Here is a 10,150-nt window from a genome sequence, read left to right on the forward strand (position 1 = left end):
GTAAATATGGGTTTGAAAAAAATGTTGCAGGTTGGTTAGTGTGTGAAAGTTAAGGGGAAAATTAAGTTTGTTACCTTTAGGTGGAGAAGAGGTGGAGAAAAATGACCAAAATACCCTCACATAACTAGCACGTGACTGACATATAACAGATTAACTTAATGTCTGTTAGTGCGAGTGACTAAACATGTAATATTTTAAAACCACAGTGACTAAAATTGCAAGAAAAAAATCATAGTGACTAAAGTTGCAAGATATGACAAACCACTGACTATCCGTGTAATTAAGTTTTTAAAAAAAAACATGTATTGATGTTCTTAAAATTGATTACTTGGTTATTTTTGCGCTTCCGGGCTCATAAAACTACTCTTGTAATATAAATCCATGTACAAGTAAAACTTAAAATAATAATATGTTTTTGACAGTCAAAGATGTAGCAAAAAACTCCTGATTTGCATCTCGCACATATCCCTTCTTCCTCTACCTTCACATTTGTACAAAACCAAAATTCATACAATAACCTAATCTATAGCAATCAATTCAATTCTTACCCTTCAACGGGCCGCTTGCCATACGGATCCGATACCGAACTTTCAAAACTTGATATACGATGATTACGATGAGCGTTAGAAGTTGAATCACCAAAAGCCCATGTGCTAGGCGAATCACCAGCCGCATCGGTAGTTGTTGTCGTATACTTGGACGAACTAGAATTCGTCTTGCTCGAAATTCCCTCTGTATTCGATGAACTAGAGTGTCTACGTGGTCGACTTTTTGTGTTTTGATATCCGGGTTTCGTTGGTTCATCTAGTGAACCTGACTTCTTGGAAAGCATTGCGACCACCTGGCGCATGGTGGGTCGTAGCTTTGGGTCAGATTGGGTGCATAGTAACCCAATTTGGGTACACGTTGCCACCTGATCAGGTTCAGCTGGCGTGGCTAGCGTTGAATCCACGATTTCTGCCCCTTTTCCCTTCTCATATAGCTTAAACGCCTGAAAACATTACGATGGCTTAAGCTACCGATGAGTTTTTTTTACTGTGTTTGACTATTAAAGTAAAAATGTAATCAGTTTGACTTAGAAATGATATGATTAAAGATGAAATATTACCCAATCAAGTAGACTTTCGCACTCTGGATCGAGATTGAATGTAGAATTCTTTTGACCACTTATGAGCTCTAAAACGACAACACCGTAACTATATACATCAGCCTTCACTGATAAATTCCCATGCAACAGATACTCTGGAGCCATATACCCACTGCATGTAATAGAGATTAATTAAAGGCCAAAGGAAACATATGCTATATGCTCCTATAATTGAGAAAACTGTCTTTTACTGCGCACAAGTCCCAAGTTGACCTTTACTGTTAAACATATGTGGTAAACGGATGAGGTTTTCCATGTTCAAGTCACCCGGGAAGGGCTATTATTTTACACAGACGTATGCGACCTAACTAAGTTATCATGTGACCAATGGCCACCCCAGATGTAACGCTAGTGACGTTTGAACCTAAGACTTCTCGTGAGGATATGATGTTGCGCACTACTAGACTATCTTTTTGATAAGTTTTTTTTTTTAAGTTTTTTATTTTATTATGTTTTTTTTTATAAAAAGAGCATTCATATTTGATATAGCCTAGCACGTTAGCACATATAGAAAATCGTAACTACTAGACTATTTTGTGATTGTTTATGTTTTGATGCATATATTTTCTAAAAGGTATTAACTTGTTTGGAGTATGTTTTGATGCATACGGCTAAACGGATGAGGTTTTCTCTCAGGTTACCAGGGAGGACGCGTATTTTACTAAGATGTATGCGACCTAACCAAGTAATCCTATGAGCGTTTATGTCCCTTTAATTTAACTAGTTGCTGAACATAAGACGACTTCTTGTAACGGTTTATGTTTTGATGAATATATTTGCTAAAATGTCTAATAATTAACTTGTTTGTAGTTATTGGTTTGAAGGAATAGAAACATAAGTTTAGTGAAAACGTACTTGGTACCAGCTACACGGGTGTTAACATGAGTTTTATCTTCAGGATAGAGCCTAGCCATGCCAAAATCAGCAATTTTGGGTCTCCATTTTTTGTCTAATAAGATATTGCTGGCTTTTATATCTCTGTGAATGATGCGCTCGTGTGAGTCTTCATGAAGATAAAGCAGCCCTTGTGCAACACCAACTATTATTGAATATCTCTTCTTCCAGTCCAATACATCCCGCTTTGCAGATTCTAACAAATTAGGATAAAGTAAAAAAACATCATTGCTATAGCTACTAATGAAACAGCACCAACGGATATAATAACAAAAAAAAAATTATGAGTTAGGGAACATACTAAAAAGAAGCTTGTCGAGGCTCTCGTTATGTACGTATTCATATACCAAAACCTTCTCAGGGAATGCACAATAACCAAACAAGCTCACAACGTTACGATGTTGTATGCACGCTAATAATTTGGCTTCATTACTGAATTCCCTTTTTCCTTGCTTTGAAGTCTCTGATAACTTCTTAACAGCAATCTCCCTGCCATCATCCAACTTTCCCTACAATTACAAAGTGCCCATTTCATTTCAATTATACATATAATTCTCAAATATTGGTCATTTCATCATCATGAAATATTGACTTTTTAAGTTATGCAAGTCAACTGATGGGAAAATAATTCACAACGGGCAATCTACAAAGCGGAAACAAACCCGTTTGACAAGCATTTCCCGACCCGTATGAACCCGTGAGGAAACTAACAAACAAGCTATATCAAATCCAACCCAAATCTGTCCCAATTCAGTAGCAAATAAACTAATAACGAATAATCAAGCACACACAATACACACGAGACTTTTTACGTGGAAAACCTCTCAAAATCGAGAGTAAAAACCACGGGACTCGTAAGCCACTTAAATTCCACTATCATCAACAAAGAGAACAATACAATAGGTCTTCTCTAGATCATATAGAGTATACAACATCATCATACTCTTGAACTACAACAATCAACAAGTATATGAACAACCTAAAAAGACAAAAGAGGAATTATCTCACCCAAAAATCTGCTCTCTGTTCCAGCAGCAAGAACACGACCTACAGACCTTATTAGACGAATTCAACGGTTGAAAATGTTGGCACTGATGTCAGGAAGACACAGTCCAAAAATTGTGAAGATTCAACGGTCGGATCTCCGGGGATCGAAGGTTTTCTGGCCTGCTGTCACTGTAGACGGGAATTGGGGTTTTGACTCTTTTTCTTGATCTCTCTTGCACTCTTGATCATGAAAACAGCTGCAACTTGATGTTTTAAGATGCCCTCCTATGCTTGACCAAGTCAACCAAGCAATGGGCCTAATTTTGTTGGGCTTGGGCTTGTTAATACTTACTCATATTTGGAAACCCAATAACAAAACCCAACAAATCTCCCCCTTTCCAATTATGAGGAAGGAATCGCCATCCCGGCGATCGAGCAACATACCTTGAGCTTCTCACTTGCTAAAGCCTTTGTGAACATGTCGGAACCATTATCATCGGTGTGAACTTTATCAAGTTCAAACGAACCATCTTCAAGACGTTCTCTAATCCAATGATACCGCACATCTATATGTTTTGTCCACTTATGATACATAGAATTTCTAGCCAAATGAATCGCACTCTCATTATCACAAAGAACCACATATCGTGATTGCTTAAACCCAAGGTCTTGTAGAAACCTTTTCATCCACAATAGTTCTTTGCACGCTTCTGTTGCTGCCATATATTCAGCCTCGGTCGTAGACAATGCAACACACTTTTGTAACCTTGATTGCCATGAAACTGCTCCCCCTGCGAAAGTCATCAAATATCCAGAAGTGGATTTCATGTTATCTTTGTTTCCTGCCATATCTGAGTCTGTATAACCAACAAGCATCGGCTCTCCATTTCCGAATGTGATACCTAACTTTGAAGTACCTCGTAAGTATCTCATAATCCATTTAACCGCTTCCCAATGCTTCTTACCCGGATTTGACATAAACCGACTAACAACACTTACCGCATGAGCTATATCAGGCCTAGTACACACCATAGCATACATCAAGCTACCAACTGCTGACGCATATGGAACTATATCCATCTCCTCAACATCCTCCTTTGAAGTAGGACAATCTCTTTCTGTTAGCTTAAAGTTGTTTGTAAGAGGGGAACTAACCACTTTAGCATTCTTCATGTTGAATCTACTTAGCACCTTTTCAATGTATTGCTCTTGTGATATATGTAACGTCTTAGCACCTCTATCTCTAGAAATCCGAATGCCAAGAATCTGTTTTGCTGGCCCCAAGTCTTTCATAGCAAAAGACTTGCTCAATTCTCGCTTCAACTGCGCAATTCTTTTAATATTTTTACCAACAATCAACATATCATCAACGTATAACAACAATATGATGAAATCATCATCACCAAACCTCTGAAAGAAAATACAATGATCTGAAGTTGTCTTTCGGTAGCCTTGCTTTCCTATAACCGACTCAAACTTCTTATACCACTGTCTCGGTGCTTGCTTCAACCCATATAAACTTTTCTGAAGTCTACAAACATAATTTTCTTTACCCTTAACCCGAAAACCTTCAGGTTGCATCATGTAGATTTCCTTATCCAAATCACCGTGAAGAAAAGCAGTCTTGACATCCATCTGTTCAACCTCAAGATCAAGACTAGCAGCTAATCCAAGAACCACTCGAATAGATCCCATCTTCACAACCGGTGAGAAAATCTCATCAAAATCAATACCCTTTTTCTGGCTGAATCCTTTAACGACTAACCTAGCTTTGTACCTTGGTTGTGAAGTAAGCTCATCTGTCTTCACTTTGAATACCCATTTGTTTCTCAAAGCTCTCTTGCCTTTAGGTAACTTCACCAGCTCATAAGTATTGTTCTCATGCAAGGAATTCATCTCATCTTGCATAGCTTCACCCCACTCTTTCTTATGCTCATCTTTCATTGCTTCTGAATAACATTCTGGCTCTCCCCCATCAGTAACTAATACATACTCATCAGCAGAATATCTAACAGAAGGATGACGGTCTCGGGTAGACCGCCTAAGTGGGACAAATGGGGGCACATCTGGTACTGGAATCTCTACCTGCTCCGGAGCATAATCATCATCAGTACCATGTTCATCATTATGAACATCATCTCCAACATGTTGTGGAGTAACTGGATCCAAATCAACAAGATCAGCACTAGGTTGAGGAACTGAATCTGCCTTATCAACATCTTTTAACATCTGATCTTCTGTAAATACAACATCTCGGCTTCGTACGAGTTTCTTCTGAACTGGATCATATAACCTGTACCCAAAATCATCTTCACCATAGCCGAGGAATACACATGGCTTAGTCTTCATATCAAGCTTTGACCTCTCATCTTTGGGAACATGAACAAAAGCTTTACATCCAAAAACTCGTAAATGGCGGTAAGAAACATCTTTGCCGCTCCAAACCCTGTTAGGAACATCAAAACGCAAAGGAACACAAGGGGTTAGATTAATAATATGAACTGCCGTATTTAAAGCCTCACCCCAAAAGGAATCGGACAACCATGCATGTGAAAGCAAACATCTAACTCTCTCAACCAAAGTTCTGTTCATCCTCTCTGCTAAGCCATTCAACTGAGGTGTCTTTGGTGGAGTCTTTTGATGCCGAATACCATTCTCCTTACAGTAAGCATCAAATCTACCAATGTATTCACCGCCATTATCAGTCCGAATACACTTGAGTTTCTTTCCCGTTTGCCTTTCAACTAGTGTATGAAATTCTTTAAACTTTTCAAATACTTGATCCTTTGACTTTAAGGTATAAACCCACACCTTCCTGGAATGATCATCGATGAATGTAACAAAGTAGGAACATCCACCGAGTGTCCTAGTCTTCATAGGCCCACAAACATCCGAATGAACTAGATCAAGTACGTTCTCCATTCGAAAAGGAGAATGACTCTTAAACGCAACTCTGGTCTGTTTCCCTGCCAAACAGTGAGAACACTTACTCAAATCAATACCACTAACACCCGACAACACATTCTTCTTGAACAAGATAGACATCCCCTTTTCACTCATGTGGCCAAGTCTTTTATGCCACAACTCAGTAGAATCAACATTGTCCACTGCGTTAACAATGTTCTGGATGATCTTCGGACGCGTGATGTATAATCTTGAGTCTTTCTTGCCTCTTCCCACTATCATAGAACCAAGAGTTAGTTTCCAAATACCATTACCAAAACCGTTATAATAACCATCATCATCAAGAATGCCTGTTGAAATAACATTAAGTCTCATATCCGGAACATGTTTTACATTATGCAAAACTAACTCCATTCCCGTGTCAAATTTCAAACAAACATCTCTAATACCAACGATCTTTGATAACCCGGCATTACCCATCCTAGCAAATCCATAGTCACCTGGAGTGTAAGATGAGAAGTGATCTCTACAAATTGCAACATGACATGTAGCACCACTATCAACAATCCAACTCGTGTCATCATGAGTAAGATTGATCATATCATAATCAATACAAACAAAGAACTCATCTGTGATAGCGTTAACTTCAACCTTATCATCATCACCACCATCACTTTTCTTTTGTTTATTCTTGTCATATGCCTTTTTCTTCTCATTCTTCAACTTTGGACAATACCACTTTGTGTGCCCCTTTTCATGACAATTATAACACTCAACGTTAGCAAATTTGCCTTTGCGTGAGCTGCTACGATGATTGCCTCTTTTACCCTGACCTCTACTATGACTTCTCCCCCGCGTTTCTGTGACCAAGATATCTGACTGTGAAGAGGAACCTTGTGACTTTCTTCTCATCTCTTCATTCAAAATACTACCCTTAGCCAATTCCATGGTGATAGTACCATTCGGTGCAGAGTTGGACAAAGATGTCCTAAAAGTCTCCCAAGAGTCCGGTAATGTACCAAGTAACCAGAGACCCTGAATCTCATCCTCAAACTTGATACCCATACCTGCAAGCTGATTTATAATACCCTGATATGCATTTAGGTGATCTGTAATAGGAGTCCCATCATGATACTTCAAAGCCATCATCTGCTTAATTAAGAACAACTTGTTATTCCCAGTCTTTCGTTCATATAACTGCTCAAGCTTTTTCCATAAGGCTTTAGCATCAGTCTCCCCAGTAATATGATTCACAACATTATCATCAACCCACTGCCGAATATACCCACATACTTGTCTATGCAAAATTTTCCATTGAGCATCAGATTTTTCCTCAGGTTTATCCTCAGTAAAAACAGGCAAATAATAATCTTTCACATAAAGAAGATCCTCCATTTTACCTTTCCAAACATGATAATTTGAACCATTTAAACTAATCATTTTACTTGTATTAGCTTCCATCTTTCACACAAGTCAAATCAAATAACCTAGCTCTAGATACCAATTTGATGGGAAAATAATTCACAACGGGCAATCTACAAAGCGGAAACAAACCCGTTTGACAAGCATTTCCCGACCCGTATGAGCCCGTGAGGAAACTAACAAACAAGCTATATCAAATCCAACCCAAATCTGTCCCAATTCAGTAGCAAATAAACTAATAACGAATAATCAAGCACACACAATACACACGAGACTTTTTACGTGGAAAACCTCTCAAAATCGAGAGTAAAAACCACGGGACTCGTAAGCCACTTAAATTCCACTATCATCAACAAAGAGAACAATACAATAGGTCTTCTCTAGATCATATAGAGGTATACAACATCATCATACTCTTGAACTACAACAATCAACAAGTATATGAACAACCTAAAAAGACAAAAGAGGAATTATCTCACCCAAAAATCTGCTCTCTGTTCCAGCAGCAAGAACACGACCTACAGACCTTATTAGACGAATTCAACGGTTGAAAATGTTGGCACTGATGTCAGGAAGACACAGTCCAAAAATTGTGAAGATTCAACGGTCGGATCTCCGGGGATCGAAGGTTTTCTGGCCTGCTGTCACTGTAGACGGGAATTGGGGTTTTGACTCTTTTTCTTGATCTCTCTTGCACTCTTGATCATGAAAACAGCTGCAACTTGATGTTTTAAGATGCCCTCCTATGCTTGACCAAGTCAACCAAGCAATGGGCCTAATTTTGTTGGGCTTGGGCTTGTTAATACTTACTCATATTTGGAAACCCAATAACAAAACCCAACATCAACTGGATAAAACTTCTTATTCACTTTGATAATTGAAGGTTAAATATTGGTCATTTCATCATCATTGCTATAGCCTGAAACTCTAAATGATAAAAAACCATCTCCGTTTACCCGTTTCGTTATAATGACCGTCTCGACTCATAAACCAATATTAATTAATTGATATTAATATTAATATTATCATTAATCATTAATTGAAGTTGAATTTGAAATTCACAAACACACAATTCGATACAGTAAGTAAAGATACACACCATCACAAAACATAAGGATCAGAAAATAGAGATAATAATTAGTAATAATAATCAAACCTTGTAAACAGGACCAAAACCTCCTTGACCAAGCTTAATTTCAAAATTTTTTGTAGCATTAATTATGGATTGAAATGTAAATATCTTCTGTTCTTGAGGAACAACATCAGTTGCCGCCAGATCTTTACCTTCTGAAATCAATTGCAAAACCCATAGCAATTAGCTATAAAGACACCAAGTAGCTAAAAGATGAATTTCATAAACACATAAAAATGTAAACTTTGATGCTATTTTCAAATGGGTATTAAATAAAGATTATATTACCTGTGCGACTAGAGTTGCAGGGTTTTATGAGCTCACCAAAAAAGTTTTTAAATTTGATCATGCTGTTTATCCTAAAATATCTAACTTGAATATGACTCCATGAATTAAGAAGAAGAAAAAAATGAACAAAAAAATTAAAGGTGTAATTGATTTGATCTTTAAAGATGATGAAATTTGACGATTGACCACAAACAAGAATGCCAGCTACCTTTTTAGAAGTTAAGAGTGTCAGGAATTTGACAATTAAATTAAATATAATTAAACAAGATCCTTCAACGTACAAGACTTTTTCAATATTAGTTTGCAACAACTTGGACTCTTTATTAATCGGGTATCAAAACATTAATGGTAACTAGGGATGTCAATGGTCACCTGATTCGGTGGATATTCACCCTATCCATCCGATTTTAATCGATATGGATGAACTTAAATGAATATGGATACGGATATGGATAAACTTAAATGAATATGAATATGGATATGGATATGGATGAAAAAGTATCATCCATGGATATATCCATTAAAACCCGAAATACATATATTAATACATAAATATAGATATATAATAAATGCATTTATTGTTACACATACATTTTGCTTTCAACCATATAATAAATTAACTATGATATTTTATAATAAAACACCTATATCTAACAAGATAAACATACAAATTACACATTTAATTTGTCATAATCTATGTTTAATGGTAAATTCAACAAATTGTGTTTTATTTTCGACAAAAAAGTACACGTTTTTGTAGATATTCGAAAATATTATAACAGTTTTTGAATATCCAACGGATATCCATTAACCCGCTTAATCCAATGGATATGGATATGGATGGATGAACTAAAATTAAATGGATATGGATATGGATGAACAAAAACTAAATTGATATGGATATGGATACGACACCACTCGATCCATATCCGATCTATTGCCATCCCTAATGGTAACTATATTAGATGGCGTTTCGAATTGCGATTTGATTGTGATATTTTACTTATTTTGTCTTTAAAACCTAAAAATTTAGATAATAGTGTTTAGCAAACATTTTGTTAAAATCGATTATTTGTGTTATAGACTTATAGGACCATAAAAACGTAATTTTGAAGAAGCTACTCCACACCTAGTGCAAAAAAACACTGTTTTTAATTATCACATTTCTACCCTATATACCCTTTGTTTTTATTCAATAAATGGGCTATTGGCTGACGTTTTATTTTTCTTTTTACAAATTTAATATACACGTTGACCAACGCTGAAATTTTCCAAAACAAATGAATACTCCTCTTATTTCTTTGTATTGTTTTTCTTATTTAATTTAATTAAAGTTATAAGAGCACTCGGTGTCCACTACAAAATCGACCGTCCCC

At 36.7% G+C, this 10,150-nt stretch overlaps 1 protein-coding gene across 2 annotated transcripts; it reads right to left on the reverse strand.

Moving 5' to 3' along the window:
• Positions 1 to 382: 382 nt before the first annotated feature.
• Positions 383 to 9,008, reverse strand: LOC139872544 (cysteine-rich receptor-like protein kinase 43). Of its 2 annotated transcripts, none has more exons than XM_071860436.1 (6): positions 8,775 to 9,008; positions 8,511 to 8,638; positions 2,343 to 2,550; positions 2,003 to 2,237; positions 1,109 to 1,259; positions 383 to 991 (listed from the first exon to the last, which is right to left on the reverse strand). In XM_071860436.1, exons 1-6 carry the CDS (start codon positions 8,833 to 8,835, stop codon positions 545 to 547), a joined length of 1,230 nt encoding a protein of 409 aa, XP_071716537.1. In that variant the 5' UTR covers positions 8,836 to 9,008; the 3' UTR covers positions 383 to 544. The 2 variants fall into 2 exon arrangements, with proteins under 2 accessions (XP_071716537.1, XP_071716536.1); XM_071860435.1 differs by having other exon boundaries at positions 8,511 to 8,641; positions 8,775 to 9,007.
• Between the last annotated feature and the right edge of the window lie 1,142 nt (positions 9,009 to 10,150).

Source organism: Rutidosis leptorrhynchoides, chromosome 10, assembly GCF_046630445.1.
Source record: "Rutidosis leptorrhynchoides isolate AG116_Rl617_1_P2 chromosome 10, CSIRO_AGI_Rlap_v1, whole genome shotgun sequence".
In the NCBI taxonomy this organism is placed as follows: domain Eukaryota; kingdom Viridiplantae; phylum Streptophyta; class Magnoliopsida; order Asterales; family Asteraceae; genus Rutidosis; species Rutidosis leptorrhynchoides.

Coding starts and splice junctions, on each gene's coding strand:
- LOC139872544 (XM_071860435.1), bottom strand. CDS start 8,835: ATGATCAAATTTAAAAACTTTTTTGGTGAGCTCATAAAACCCTGCAAC. Junction 8,642..8,774: donor CTGCAACTCTAGTCGCACAG/GTAATATAATCT, acceptor AATTGATTTCAG/AAGGTAAAGATCTGGCGGCA. Junction 992..1,108: donor GCGAAAGTCTACTTGATTGG/GTAATATTTCAT, acceptor TAATGTTTTCAG/GCGTTTAAGCTATATGAGAA.